General features: G+C 34.3%; 1 protein-coding gene across 3 annotated transcripts in view; it reads right to left on the bottom strand.

The window, feature by feature from the left end:
- TUSC3 (tumor suppressor candidate 3) overlaps positions 1–16,882 on the bottom strand; it is a 118,506-nt gene that overhangs the window by 298 nt on the left and 101,326 nt on the right. The window contains exons 8-10 of one of the 3 annotated variants that reach the window (XM_068681511.1): positions 10,084–10,158; positions 7,976–8,066; positions 2–5,571 (exon numbers count right to left, since the gene is read on the bottom strand). In XM_068681511.1, the coding sequence (XP_068537612.1) occupies positions 5,565–5,571; positions 7,976–8,066; positions 10,084–10,158 (173 nt within the window). In that variant the 3' untranslated portion in view covers positions 2–5,564. Of the gene's footprint in view, position 1; positions 5,572–7,975; positions 8,067–10,083; positions 10,159–16,882 lie in introns of those variants that run through there. The other 2 variants (XM_068681510.1, XM_068681512.1) reach the window with 2 other exon arrangements.

Here is a 16,882-nt window from a genome sequence, read left to right on the forward strand (position 1 = left end):
AAGAAAGGAAACATGATTAAATGCTGAGAAATGTCTATAAAATATAGCATCACAATTATTTCAAAAAGAATAAACAAGGACTTGAAAACATTCATTTGAAAAGTCATCCAATGTTTGTGTAATAATCTCTTAAATTTTTATATCCCATTAAGTAATTACTAAGCAAGATGAAAGCCATCAAATAAAAACCTGAGTGACTGAAGCTTAAATTTTCCTATTAAAAAAATTAAAAAGCAAAATGCACTTCAAACATCTGTTCTCTTCAATCAAGCTCTGCATCTGCTCTTACTACTTAAAGTGAGAACTACCTCTCCCAGGAGATGTTTCAGATTTATTTTAAGCATTCTTTACTGTTGAAGTGGCCCCTGAGCAAAGAGGGTATAGAGGACTTAGCAAGGCTCTGTAAGGCTGCAGTTTCTTACATTTTTAATGTTTTAATAAATTAAGAAGTTTCAGATGACATTGTTGCTTCTTTACCACAGAACACAGCTTTTTATCTACAAAAACAAACAAACAAACAAAAAACATACACATTGCTTGTCATACCTTTCATTTGGGGATTTACAAGGACTTTACCAAAGAAGAGTTATCTTACAAATAGGTTAATGGGAACACAAAGACACAATCACAGACTCAGTTAACAGTACAAACATAAAAACAATGAGCTACTGAATGGAAGGATTTCTACAGCTTCGCTGCCTCTAGCTTTTCATAAAAGATCTTTCCACTCCTTTATAGACATGCAGTGTGCTCTAGCGTACACATTGTATTAACTTCATCAGTTTTTCATTAATGGCATAATTAATTACTCATTACAGAACAGCCATGCAATTGCCATAAGCTTAAAAGACAGTACCAGTATAAAGATGTTCCCTGCTGTAAAAAGTTGACACGCTTATTAGGCAAGACATACAAACCAAGGCAAAACAGATGGCAACTGGTTGGGTGCTGGAGGGTGATTACCGAAAGGGAAAAGCTAGCAAGAACAACTGCGTGATGAGGTGAATTGTAAGGTGCTAAACAGAGAAGAGAATGCTGAGCACAGTATACTAGAAAGATAACCTAGGTCATAGATTGGTATTTAAGGCCATGTATAGGAAAGAAGGAATTGAGAGGAGGGGAGAGAAGAGAGGAATTCAGTCAGTGAAAAATTTTGGAGGTGAAGAGTGGGAAGGGTGAAGAGTACAGTAATCATGCAGGTTGTGTTGATAGACATGGCTGAAAGACTGAAAGATATAACTGTAGGAATATATAAATATAGCAGCGTCATTTTGAACTACACTGTCGTATTTACTGTTCCTTACTTTCTATTTGTAACTGAACAGCATCTTTAGCAGCTAAGAGACATAATATAGAACATGCGTAAGGTAAACACTGAAAGTAATGTAGAAATTATAAAACAAGCCAAAGAGATGCTCAAAGAAGGAAAAAGCCAAAGGTAGAAAATGACAAAATGCAAAAACATCATAAAAATCATGATATAGGGAGTAGCCAAAAAAGAAGGGGAGGAGGCAGTGTTTCTGAAAAATCTATGACAAGTTGGACAACATCTGTTGGAAAAGATCTGCAAAAAGAAAAAAAAAAAAAAGAAACCATATCCCCTTAGGCAAAGCACAGCAGGAAAGGATGACCAAACTGTGCCCTTCCAGACATTAACTAAATGGAAATAGGTACAACAGGTAGGAGGAAATGGCAGAACTTATAAGACTTATAGGAAAGCTATACATGCTAAAAGAAATTTCTAATGGTGACAATCACAGAAGTCCTACTCATTGAACAGCATGCAAACTGCCACAGGAAGAAGCATTCCCTTCTTAAGAGATGTGCTATGGGGCCAGACACCTGAAATTCAGATCTGTTCTTCACCTGAAATTCAGGTCTACAAACTGGCACTGAATGTGGACATTTCTTATGGAGAGAAATGCAATGGTTTGTGGCTATTCATTAATTAGGTATGCTCTTGGATAGTTTAGATGCACGGAAGAGACTGGGCTGTTTTGTTTCCATTTCAATGGACAGCTTCTTTCTCAAGAAACTGCTGCCCGGCCACATTAAGAATAATAATATAAAAACAATAAATTTGAGGTACATTGCCTTGATAAATGTGTATTGTAATTCTCCTGTCTTTTAAAATTATTCTTATTTCCTCTGTTTTGAGGAAAATAACCTATTTTGCTGAGCACCATAGACCTGACTGTGAATCTCGGTGTTCAACAGAAATACATTTATCAGTTCATAAACGTGAATCAAACTAATTAGGCATGAAGTCAGTGTGGCACACCTGAGCAGTTCTTTGTAGCACTCATACCTATTAAAACAAAAAATAATTTGTCTGCATACATGTGCATTTATATTTTACCAATATATTTTTAAGAAATAACTATTCTATTTTATTCACTTGTATTTAATCTCTATTGTTCATTATTATGCAAGTTTTCTTTACTGAAACTAATTTAATTACAGTGAGGATAGACACTTCTTATAGGGGGTATACAGTGAATGCAAGGAGTTTTGCAGCTCTGGGGCATCTTGTAATTTGTCTGTTCAAGTTGCACTGACTGCTTTTCTCTAAGCAATGAATGAATACTTCATGTCTGACTTAACATTTATGTTCATTTCGTGAAAATAAGGCATCTTTTATTCATCGTGCTATCTTGTAGCTTAGTTCTTTCTCTCTGCTAGTCAATACAGAATATGTATTTTTTCCATTCTGCCAGTACATAGTTCTGAAGGCTGATTATTCTTTATGATTTAACTAAAACTTCTTCACCTTAATCTTTTCAATAGTACACAAATGCAATTGCTATAAAGGCTAATCTGATAATGAAACACTCAAATGCAAGTTAAAAAACAAACAAACAAACAAACACCAACTTTTGTTGCATAATGCAAGCAACTTAAAAATTATTTGAAAACTTCAACTTTTCAGCTGTTCATATGATTTAAAATCAGATTAAGAAAAAAGTACATGGTAAGTCGTAGACTTGAAAGGACTGTAAGAAGTGTGAACAATAACAAAACCATACTAAAAATTAATGCAGAAAATAAAGCATAAAAGCCAACACACTTGGTAAATTTCAGCCAAAGCTCAAAAGAAAAAAGAAAGAAAAAAGATTTTTTTTTTTAATATTAGTAAACAGTGGGTAAGACTTTTGTCTGTCTGTCCTCTTGAAGAAACCAGTGTTACAAATATTTACATTCCTAATATTCAGAATAATACACTACTGTGCTAGTGTACTGATACCTTCTGTTTTGTTCTTATTGTTCTTTCTCATTCTTAACATTTTCTGTGCTTTTTTTGGACTGCAACTGCCTGAAGTGACATTTGCACTGAACTTTCAAAGCTCTTTTCTGACCAGAAAAGCTAACCTAGAGTTCATACTTTTGGCTCAGAGTTAAGCATATTCTCTCTGTTGTTCCCATGTGTACTAGTTACTGATAAAAATTTTGTGCTGATATAGTGAAATTTTATTGCTCAATGACTGAATATCTGATACTTAATATATCACTTATTCAGTTTAAATGTTGGGGTGAAAAAGCTTGTAAAAATATTCCTAACAACACTCCTATCTTATCCAGATAGCTTTATAAAGGGGAAAATGTTCAACAGTGTGAAATAAAATTAATGAATTATCATTCAGCCATTAATGACAACAATTAAAATAAAAGTTTTAGCACAATTAAAGATTCCACCTTGCTCCTTACAAAAATGTAGTTTAGTACCAGCATGAAAAAAATCTGCCCTGGTAAAAATGGCTCCAGGGGAGAGATTTATTACATGCTAACTCATCCATCATGATTGTGTACTCAGTAAGTAACCTTCACAGTGACCTCCATTTTGCATCACCTCTCTCATTCCAAAAGTTGATTGTATAAGAGTATTTTACCAACATAAGAACTTTTTTTTTTTTTTCCCAACACTAACCTTCAGAAAGTAATATTCTGTGGAAGGAAGAATTGAAAACTTAATTGGAAGATGTCTGAAGTAGACAAAAATAATGTAAACATAATGTTACTTTCCCTTCCTACATACATACATGCCCTCTAAAGAGCACGTTTATAGACTTGTGCTGTTCTCTAGCACTTTTCTGTTTGTCACAGAAATTAACACTGACAATGGCATTACTGGGGTCAAGGAAGTAACAGCATTCCCAGTACTTTTATTTATGCACGTTAGAAAAGGAGATGACTGTTTTACTCCAGTTTTTGACTCCTGCTTTATGTTTACCTATCTCTGTTTTTGATTTATCTTCACTACATAGAGGTCAGTGGAGAGAATGAGGATGCAGAGAAGGTTATGTTACTTTTTCAGTTTTTATTGATGCATACTGCATACTACTTCACAGATGACTTGATTGTTTAGTGACAGCACAAACGATTTGGTATATTAGACCTTTTTTTTTTTTTTTAAGACAGAAGTTGATGCTTGTGATTATGTATATAGCATTAAAACAACATTTTCTTTAAATAGTGCTTTAGGCATGTGTAGATTCTTTCAAAAACATTCTTTCTTTTTTTCTGACAAATCATTAGTATGCATTGTTGCTACTGTTGTTACAGACAAAGCTTTACTAGCCTGAGGACAATTTATCACATAAAGACTGATAGTTTCAAGGTGAAACCTACTAACAGTGAAAGTAAACAGACAAACATATTTCACATTGTAAGACATATTTACACCAGGATCAATTGATGGGACAAGAAACTCTTTGGAAAGATGCTGAGAAATTCAGACAAAAAGATCAATGTGTATCAGCATATATGAGTCAGATTTAAGAGCAGGATATAAAATTAATGGAGCAATGAGAACATAACAGAATTTATATACTTAGTCTACCTTACTGTTCTGTGTGTTCACTTAAAATTAAAATTAATTAAGTATGAGCATAAAGAAACTTCTCCTCTTCAGAAAGAGTATGGCGGTTTCATGTAGACCACATGGTTGAGACAACTGAAGTGTCAAAGAATCAATAGTATGTTTATTTACAATAATAGAACAGAAAATGGGTTCAGAACTACCCAAGAGACCAACAAAACCCTCAAAGGAAAATCTCCCCTTAACAATGGAAAGGAACAGATAAGTAAATTAAACATTTGGAAACAACCAAATGAAATTTCATCATGGCAAAGTAATAGGATCAGTTCTAGTGACGGTTTCCAGTAATTCTGCACTGAATGAGGATTTAAGACTGAATGGTTAGTTCATTCCCATGAAAACACAGAGAATCTAGAAGAGTACAAGCAAGCCTGTAAAACCTTGCTAAATCCTGTAGAAGCAGTAATGTGGCAAAAACAAAAACAAGGAACAACTTCAACACACCAAGTCAGCTACTAAATGTTTCTCATGTACTTAGCATCCATGGAGTTCATTCTTTCATGAATTTATCTCATGGGTATTGATTAGTGAGTTGTGATGCTGATTCTAACTCAGCTCCTTAGGTTTTTGGTTTATGGGTCTAACAGTTTCTTCACAGTAGCAGCATGATGAAGCAGTATCTCACTTTAACGGGACTGTAATGAATCATTCTTTTCAGCACTATCCTGGAGTTCTTTTATTTCTTTCTTCACCAGCTGTAACATAATAACGTGCATTTTTCCACATGCATTGCATATCAAATTAAATTTACCGAACCTTTGATAGAAATCAAATTCTCTCTCTCTCTTTTTTTTTTTTTTTTTTTTTTTCTCCTGCTTCTTCACATCCTTTATTCTTAGTTTGGATACTAACAGAGGAGTCTAAAATCTACACAGGCTTCAACTTCTGCTAGACAACTGAAAAAAAGATGTCTTATTTTTTCACTAAGAACAGATCCAGGTGTTGAAAAAAAAATAAATCTGCTTCCCCAAAATTTACAGCAAAAAACATTAGCAAGAAAAGAAGGAAATCCCCCAGAAAACAGGTATGCATGAACATCTATGGTGTTGTGTTCACAAGGTACAGTTCAACCTCAGACATCTTAAGTGTAACATGAGAGTCAAAAATGTCTAGTGTTAGCATTCAGAAATACCATGCAAGGTCTGGAAGCTGGCAAAATCATATAAGCATGTTGTTAATATGTGGTAAGAACATTCCTAAGATGAAAGAATTAAAAATGAAAAGTGACCTTAATATGCTGCAGATGAAGTTAATAATTACTTCAACCTAAGCTCTTAATGGGAAGTAAGAATATCTCGCGCTTTTGGAGACTAGATTCTGTTCTTCACCCCAAGTTATTGAAGGCTAAAAAGTAGAATATGTTGAGAGGCTGTACAGACTACCCCAAATTGAAAATTACAAACCCCATACTGATGAAATCTTGCAGTATTATAGTATTGAGCTCTTTAAAGAGCTCTTCCCTTTCCAGCAGGAAAGAGTAAAAAGCAGGAACAGCCCTTCTGTGCATATTGCAAGGGGAAGAGCTCTATTGTCTTGAATGGTAGAACAAAGCACAGAATATAAAGCTGGCTACTGCACTAATGCACAAGAGCTAGTCATAGAAAGCAACACTAAGAAAAACTGTAGAAGTATTCTTTACATGATTTGTTAACAGTGGCATTAACAGCGGAACTGTTAAAATTAACAGACAGTTCTTTTGTTCTCTACTTCAAAATATAGCCTTCAATCTATGGTGCAAAAGCTTCCTTTATTTATATTTTGTATATGTATTAGATGGACATTTCATCATGTCAGATCTTTCAGCAAAATATTACTGTATCTATACAGCAACTTGAATATCATCCACTTACTTTCATCCATGTTAAATAGTGATGTAGATTAATATTCTGTGAATGATTAGTCTACTAGTTTATAAAAAAACAATTTTACTGGAAATGAGGCAAACATATTATTTAAAATGCATTGTGGACAGCTAGAGGGAGGAAAACAGCTCACATGCATCTTATCTCTATTGTAAAGCCTCACATAGCACATTAAGACTATGCCAACTGTATAATATGAATATATATATACATGAAAAAATATTAAAAAGGAGCAAAGACTGGAGCAAAAGAAAGAACAGCATAGTTTCAAATAAGATCAAAAGTCAACGGAACAAAACTATTAATCTTGGAGATTTGTTGGAACAACAGAAGACTCTTCCTCGTTAAAAATATTTTAGTCATCTTATAAAAGAAAGCTTTGAATGAGAAAAATCAACAGATCTCTCTGTTTTGTTCCACAAACTTGATGACTCAGGAAATGTCACTGTATGGCTTTTATCTCAGTAGCCTGGGCCATCATTACTACAGCACTGAAGACTTCACATAATTGCACATTTCCCTTTCCTCTGGGGTAGGATTTTTCACGTAAAAAAATTATACTGGGATCATGAGAAAATTATATGGATTCTTAACAGGCTGCTGAAAAAATACGTTAACAGATGAGCAAGGCGATGTGAATCAAGTCTAGAACTCTACAGGTGACTCACAGATGAGAGCATCCACCTGCAAAATGGAGAGAGCTTCCCTACATCCTTGGGCAAGAACTGTTTTTCCTTTACTATTTCTCCACTTTTTTCTTCTTGTCTGACAAACTACAACTGTTTAATTGGCAGATGTAGATATAATTAAAGATCATAACCCTTTATTTCCTCTCTGGTGTTTCTTACAAAAAAGATGGAACTTGGTGATAAAGCATAGCTTAGCACTGTACACTGGTTTGGTGTTTCTTTTATCTTAGTTTTAAAGATGCACAAAAAAATATCTAAAAAAGGTTTATAAATTCAAGCATATGTTTTCCTTTGCATTTTTAGTGGTGGCACCGTAGATGCCATGGTCTGTGCTCAAACCAATTTAACTGATCTGCAATAACAGTCATGTCAACCCCACTAGCTTTCCAGCCCTTTTTGGTTCATTTTGATTAATCACCTTTCTTCCTACTTCTTCCAGATCCCACAGACTCCAGTGATAAAAATTAAATATCTGTTACCTAAAAGCTATTCTTAAACTTATTCAAAGTTACTGAAATATATAAAATTAGAATTTATTGAGAGATTACCTATATGGGTAGCCGTGGTATTTGGAACGGAATATCGACAAAAGGAAGCTGAAGAAAAAGACCACCAGACCCAGGCCTACCAGGCATATTACTGGAAAGAAAACAACTTTGTTTACTAGCATATAAAAGATTTAAACTGGAATTTCTACAAAGAATATTATTTATGTCAATCATTTATAAGGAATTTTGACAGTGAAATACAAAACTATTGCTGCCTTGCCTACTGATGCCCGCTATCTTCTGACAGGATTTCAAACACACATGGAAATAATATTTATGGTTATTAAGAAAAAATAACTTGTCAGTATGAATGTATTTTCAAGAAAAGAGTAGCAATTTGCAACTCAAATGTGTGTGGATACAAACACCTTACCACTGATAATGGATTTAGTAACCCTGTAAATTATACATATCAAGTAATGTCATTTCAGGTTTTTGCTTGTTCTTTTCAGAAACAAATCACATTTAGAAAAATATTGCTTGACTAATGGAATCATGTTCTCTCTCTAGTCAACCCTCTAAGGCTAAAGTAACAGCAAAGGCTGTTTAGTAGCTACTTTATCTAATTCTTAATGGATAAAACATTACACTGTATTAAGTTCCAAGATTGGTAGCCAAATTATTTTTTACTCTTAACAACAATATTAATCTTCTGGTACTGAAGATAAGCAATAATGACACAGAGCTTCTCATAGCACCTAGATGAGATGCAAGCTCTTTTAAGTCTTTTCAGGCTACAAATGAATTAGCAAACTAAAAACTTAAATTAAGAAATGATATGTGAAACAGCAGTTGGCACCTATGTGCCATAGCATAAAATTTTATCAGTCATCACTGTTCACTCAATTGTATGTAAGTGGGAAAAATAAATAAATAAATAAATAAATGTTTTACAAGCTGTTGCAGATAATTGAGATGCACCTCATCTACATTAGGTTATGTTTTGGTTCTAATGAGCAAATTTGGTTTTAAAAGCTTTTCTTATACTATTCCTAACCTAGGCAAACCTTTGCTATTTAATTGCAATACTTATGTGTCAAAAGTGGCTGGCTTTGAGCAAAGAACAAGCAACCATGAAGTCAGTAAACCTGAAAACAGATGCATTTTTTCATTAAAATTGGCCATGTGAAAACTGACATATGTAAATTTAAATATACGATTTCTGCAGTTATTTTAAGAAAATGAGCCATTTACAAATCTTATAAACACATTTCATCATCAAAAAATCATCAGTCACAAATATGACTTCAAAACATGAATAAATAAATTCATAAGCATGAACAAACAATGCAAGGCAAGTACACAGAAAGCATTCATGTAAGGACCACAAGCAGAAAGGAGTTTGATTTTGTACTGTAGTCCGTTGTTATTTCACTATGCTTACGTTCACACACCCAGCTGCAATCTGGATCTATGATCGCATGCCAATTAAACTCATGTCAATGTCTCTTTCAAAAGCAGTATTAGTTACATACTTTCATATCATGCTCTTACATGACTTATTGCCAAAAATCTTTTAAATATTCTGAATGACAATGAAATTCAGAAAAATATTAAACTTGCACTTCAGCCTTAGAATCTTTAGACATTACAGAATAGAGTATGTTCTATACTGTTGGGCTTTCACTTTCCTGCGGAAACTTACAATATTGGCAAAGTGTACCCAGTAAGAGAGTTGTTTCCACTCCTTCCAATATTGTCATCTTAATCATTTTAAATGCCTGCATTCATGTTTTAAAAACAATATTTTATAACTCTTATTCTCTAACTCACTGACTTTCAAATAATCCTAAGCCAAAAATCATTCACACTATGCCTTACTACGTCATGGAGATGCTGTGTCAACCTGTAGGTTGGCTGGGGATGCTTAAGCCATTTATATATATACATATTCATGCATATATATATATATATTTTACAGCTACAACTTCATATGAATGCAGCTTTATCTCCTGAAGGTTTATGCTATCTTTTCCACACCACAAAACTTAAAAATTGGCTTAAGGGATACCTTTTGAAAACTTAATCAGGATTAATCAGATTCATCTGTAATTTCTCAATATCTTTTAATTGTGCAAACATTATTTTAATTGAAATAAGCAACTTACTTCTCCTCTTTCCAACATCCCCTTTGGAAGTAGCAGCTTCATTCAGGAGTACCATTCCCATGGTGATAGCAGCATCTGTATTGCCATTGTCAAGGAAACGGCAGATGTGTGGATACCTCAGAAAGTCACAAAGGTACAGCTAAAAACTAAAGTTTTCAAGGTAATAAAATGAAAAAATATTTACATACAAAGCTGCATATCACGATCTGTACCGTAACAATAGATTCACCTGTAGGAAAAGTAGGTAGCAACATTTTCCTTTGTGCATTCGACACAAAAGAGGATAGGAGGTTCAAAATCTTTTAAAGGGTAAGTCCTCATGTAGGACACACAACATTTGGAGAGTTATGGAAATAGCTATTCCCCAATATCTTCCAATATTCCATATATTGGAAATAAAAGATTTTAGACAATGGAGACTAAAACCAGAAATCACTGTTATTGCACACAGTTCACTGCTGTTTGTTTTTTTCGTTTGTTTTTTTAATGAAAATTGAAGCAGTTGGACTGCTTTATCTTCCTCTGCTTCTAGACAGATATTAGCTCCCTCTTTAGTGTCATATTGCTTAATAGTTCAGCAGAGAAACATCCCAGAGGCAAAGTCCTCAGTCACTTGCAGTGTTTTATTGCCTAATTATTACTGTTACAAATACGAACAAGCACATAATGATAAAGCAATTTGACTAATTTAGCAAGATCTTAAACCATTCACTTAATTGTTTATTTGAAATTGTATAAATAAAAAGAATGGTTACTACTGTGCTTAACATCTGTTCTGAGGAGGAGGCATGCATGAATGACACACTGAAGCAGGAGCATGTCATGTGAGTTATATTTTACGATGTCAGAAAACGCAAACTTTGAGACAACTGAATCTTGAATAAGGATTTTTTTTATTTTTTTTTAATTTTACTGACTCTGGGGCTAGGTAGCAGGATGACAGACTATCAGCTTTAAGAATGAGATGTATTCCAATTTACCTACACAGATAAATGCACGACAGATACTTCAAACATGCTACAACCATGAACAATATGTGCATCCTCTAACATTATACTTGCACTAATCCTATCAATATTTGTATTAATATTTTTTTTTCATGTTAGAAATGATCAATATTAGAGCAAAATTCTTAAAGACATCTTAAATTGCAGTTATACAATTTCAAACTGAGACTGGGCAAAACTATTAGAAATGTCATAGAATCATAGAATCATTCATGTTGGAAAAGACTTCTAAGATCATCTAATCCAACCTTTAACCTAGTACTAAAGTCTACTATTAAACCATGCTAATAAGTTCTAAATCTATACATTTCTTGAAGACCTCCAGGAATGGTGACTCAACCACTTCTCTGGGCAGCATATTCCAATACTGCACACCCCTTTCAGTGAAGAAATTTCTCCTAATATCCAACCTAAACCTCCCCTGTAGCAACTTGAGGCTATTTCCCCTTGTCTTATCACTTGGAAAAGCTAAAAGCATGTCAATGCTAACATCATCCCACTTCAGTGGAGATCAACAGCCTGACTAGGGGTAGTGGCTTTAAACTAAAAGAGAGATTTAGATCAGAGGTTAGAAGGAAATTCTTCACTCAGAGGGTTGTGAGGCACCGAACAGGTTGTTCAGAGAGGTTGTGGATGCCCCATCCCTGGAGGTGTTTAAGGCCAGGTTGGACAAGGCTCTGAGCAAGCTGATCTAGTGGGTGGCATCCCTGACCATTGCAGAAAGGTTGGAACTAGATGGTCCCTTCCAACCCAAACTGTTCTATCACTCTATGATTCACATTTGAGACTTCTAGATTTCATACATGAAGAATAAGAAAAGTTAAATATTGAATAATGGGATTAACAAAAATAAGCATCAGTGTTGAAAAAAAGGTAGATACTCATCTCTGCAATATCAAATAAATACAAGTATACACAATCTTTTGGGTACAGACATCTTATCTACAGTCCTAAATTAGACATTAGCAACACATTAGTAGCCTGAATTACTTTTCTCACGCATGTACAAGCTATAAGGCACAGAGTGACCCTTTTGAATAAATGGTTATATTCAAGTTCTGCACAAAATCATTGCTTAGAATTGGCTGGGGAGTGAAAAAATGGGGATCTAATTCCTCCTAAACTCACTCCCTGTCTTTCTAATGATGCTGTCCTACTTTACGTAGAGAAAAAATGCAAAATTCTAAAAGACAGAGAAAATTAAGAAAGACTATAACTGAATCCCTACAATACCGGGGAAAAATCTCTTTCAATTCCCAGTCTTAAGGCCATTTATAATTTGTTTGTTTTTCCCCAAAGCATCAGAAACTCAGAATCAATAGACATAGGAATTTGTTAAATTTATGTTGAGAGACATCAGCATCACTACTATCTTCTTTTTCAATGCCTGTTTTGAAAGAACAGGTCTAAAATGTATTGATTGTTCCTAATGCAATGCTGTCCAGATCCACATCTTTCTGTGTTAAAGGAACTGGTGATTTCAAGGGACTTGTGCACCAGGATGCTTCATTGTGAATCTCAGAAGATGTTAGTTTCATTAATCAGACATTAACATATGTGGAATTGTATACCTAAGTACTTTTGGCATTTAAATACAACTGAAGGCAAAAATAACCTGGAAATAATGAGAATGCATCAAACATAGACATATTACTACTGGGAAGACTGCAGATGAAAAGTAAAAGAAAAACAAGAAAAAAACTAGTAGGTAAATATACAAGGAGTTTGAAGCTTCAGATAATGAATAGTTTGTTTCAGTGCAAAATCTGGAACACGAGGTTCCAACTCAACATCTGGAAGCACTTCTTTACTGTGTGGGTGACGGAGCACTGGCACAGTGAACTGTGCTGATTTTTTTTTTCCCCAAGTCTTTTGGAGTCTCACATCATTACCCCTACAACTTCCCTCACACTGTCACTATTTTTGCTTCAGTTGTTGCTTTCTAACTTTAGCCTCACTTGGTTAGTGTCAATTACACCAGCTTTATAACTTCACACTCTAACAGTGAGTGTGTCACTTACTTTATGACATTGAAGCAAAAGAATCAGTATTACTGAGTTCTGATTTCAATGCAATCATTAGCTTTTTACCACAGAATTCTTAGCCTAACTTACTATATCGGGCTACTGTTTCCTAATACTGCATGTTTTTTTTACATTATTTTGATCTTTCACAAAATAGCTCAATGGTCCTAGCTACAGAGATAATCTTTTATGATAACATATTTCTCCAGTATTAGTTACTTGGAATATTGTTTACTTCGAAGTTTTCTATGCACAAAAAATAAGATGGCATTAAAAGACATACTTATTTTCTGTTTCTCTTTATCCCTGTTACTATGCATCATGCAATTATCCTGAAAACATGAGGGAAATGTGGCACTCAGATAAACCACAGCTAGCAAATGTGTCAAGTTCAGGTGCTTATGTTTTCTGATAAATGTATACTTTTGTAGGTAGTTTGTGTGAGTGCAAATCCAGTTAAATATCTTCTCATTTTTAAATTTGGAATGATTTACCTACTGAAATTCTGCTGCCCTTTTTTCCCCAGCTGGTACATACTTTTCATAGAAATTGACAACATACACAATTCAGTTAGTTCTTTTGAAAAGGCTCCAAATATTTTGATACATGAGGGAGATCAGTTTAATAGCATGATGAAAAACAGTGATCACCAAAACTCATAAGATTATTTATAAAACGATCAGCAGTAGCAGAGCATAATATTTAGCTCTGTAAATACCAAGATGCTTGCCTGGAAGTATTAAAAAACAAAAATAAACATTGCATCAAAAAACTCCAGAATGATAGCTACCTTACAAAATGAAAGTGATTACTAGTAAATTCTGGCTAGTGTTTATTAGCATCCTTTGACTGAAAATTTAATTGCTACTAATTCCAGCCAGAATACCCAAAAGGAAGAAAATATGGTAATCCATAAGTGTATTAATGTATCATTTGTATATTTTCTTCACAAATTTAGTCCTAATCTGTTGTGAGCGGGGAGGAAAAGGAGAGAAAATTAATTGATAGACAACTCGTTACCTTTGTGAAAAAGTTTGATGGTCTCATTCATAATCTGCTGGATTACTGCCAAGAATAAAAAACAAAACCTACATTAACATTATTCACATAAAGAAACAGGTGCATTAAAGCTGCAGATCACGCAGCTTGCTTAATAACACATGAGCAAGAACAACAGGACAAAATGTTCATCCACTCAACTTTGTGCTCAGTTTATTGTTAACTAAAATAGGGACAGGTTATCCCTTGAACTTTAAAAACCTCTTACTCACCTTATTGTGTATGGATAAAAGGAAAGCACATACTTTTTTTTTTTTTTTTTTTACTTTTTTTTTTTTTTGTGAAGAAGTATCAAGATTTACAGGAAAATCAATGCCTTTATTTCCCCCCCCCCCTTTTTTTCTCTGAGTAATACTAAGTAAAACATGATAAAATTCTTTACTGCCCCCTTATGAGAAGGACATATCCCACTTACCTAGAGAAATACCAGCCTTAACATTTTCCTGCTAATATTTAAACCTCTAAAATACCTGTTATAACTTCAGAAATATTGACCACATTACACATTCTTTAACTGAACCATTTCAAGGTGTATTTAACTTTCAACTTACATTTGAGAAATCCCAAGATAACATGCATTCCAATCATTCTGTTTAGGAAATATTCTTTAGCTATGTGCAATTCTTGAAAAAAAGGTATTAATCACTTTTCTACCTTGAGAATCTGACTTTTTTTCGTTAGTGTGAAGATAATAATCAAGACAAAAAGTACAGTTCCAAATTTAAACATTTCTCAGTTTCTTTCATGACATTGTCGCTTCAGTTCATGAACAACGATTCTACTATTCCACTTTGGCTCTTCAATGTATCATCAATTCTGAATTAGATCATAACTATCTCAGTGGATGGTTCAACAGGCCTTGAGGGCTGAGGAAGGAGGCAAGTTTAAGATAGCAATCTTTGTATGTTTGATCTCAGCGAAGAGGGATGACTCCTAAATCATCAGCTGAGAAAACAGAGCATAATTTGAAAATGATTTGAATATGAGCTTAATTTACTCACTAATTGTACAGAATCAGAACATACCTCAGTACTTTTAATTGCCTGAACTTAGATGTACTGATTATCACAGCAACAACCCTGAACATTACACAGAATGGCTGAGATCATCTAGTCCTACGTCTCTGCTCAACCAGGGTCCCCTAGGGCACGTTACATCTGGATTGTGTCCAGAAAGCTTTTGAATATCTCCAGGGAATCCCTTTCCAGGAATTGAGGTGAGGCTGACTGGCCTGCAGTTCCCTTCTTGCCCATTTTGAAGACTAGAGTAACATTCATTGTCTTTCATTCCTCAGTCTTCTGGCCTTCCTTGTCACATTTTTCCACACTCTGATAACATCCCCATGTTCACCCCATGTGGTCCCTGCTTCTATCTCCTGTATACCTCCAACTTATGTTTGAGTTTTGTCAGGAGTTCCTTATTCATCCTTGCAAGTCGCCTGCCCCCTTTGCTCCATTTCTTGCTCAGCTCAAGACACTCTGGCCTCAGACACACCAAATAGCTTTCCAGAATTTTAGAAGTTATACAGCTTTTACAAGTTAGTCTTGGCAGTCAAGTTCCCCTCAACTCATTGAAACATGCAGTTCACAACTGTAAAGATGCTGGAAGTCTGCATTTCAACCATGTAAGTACCAAGCAAAATACACCATTCTTCTTTTTCGTGCTTTTTCATCAATTTTACAGAGCAGAGAATTAATTTGATACTAATATAGAATCTCCTTTGTTGAAAAAAGTGTTTTCATTATTCATTCAATTAATGTCAGCTTCAATCCATTAGAACTGCAGCAAGATTATCACTTTAATCCACAGATAATCTGATGGAACCTGCCCTCCAGTGATGCTCTTACTTATTAGAAAATGGAAAGACTTTATACAAGCTTTAGGAGTAGAGAAAGATTCTGGAATGCTTTTTAATTCAACTGCAACAAAATAGCATAAAGATACCTGCTTAGGCTTGTACTAAATCACTAATCAAGCATTCATCCCTCCATTCAGGGTTTTCCAGCCTGATTTGCATCCTAATTATGCATATCGGTGTTGCCTTTTAGGATCACATTTAAAATGAACTTTGGAAAGATTAATTTTACTTTCAATATTTATGACCTTTTCAGTTCTGTAAATTATATCTGACAGAATTTCAGGGTTAGTCCTGTCCATCTTACAAATTTTTGTAGTGTAGTTGCCATTGTACAAAACAAATATTATTTCTGACCTTATTTACGCTTTATAAATTGCCTCTAGAAATTTTCTGTCCTAGAGGCACATGAATCACAGAAGCGTTCACCAGAACAGGCAGATATGTAGCAGTACTTTAGTTTCCCTGCTTTACATTATTTTTAAGCACTTACAAATGCTATACTTGTTTTAGTACGTTGCCTCTTCTCTTTGCTAGTATACAACTAATTCTTTAGCATGTACACATACCATCTCTTGTTCTCTCTAAGCACCTATAGATTTTTTAAAGAATATCACAGATTATTTTTCTATATCTTAAGTCACCACGAATACGACTCTAGGCTGGTATTGTGCTTTCCTTTGCTTTTAAAGACCTGCACGATACCGTAATAGATACAGTTTATCCTCAGATGAATGTACTCAGGGACTACTCAATTTATTAAAAACTGTCTGTGGATACAAAAGGTACAAAAATACTTAACTTCAGACAATGTTTCTGCATCTTTCAGTCAAATAAACGTGTCTCTTAACAAT

The sequence above is a fragment of the Anas acuta genome, chromosome 4, assembly GCF_963932015.1.
Source record: "Anas acuta chromosome 4, bAnaAcu1.1, whole genome shotgun sequence".
NCBI classification, from domain to species: domain Eukaryota; kingdom Metazoa; phylum Chordata; class Aves; order Anseriformes; family Anatidae; genus Anas; species Anas acuta.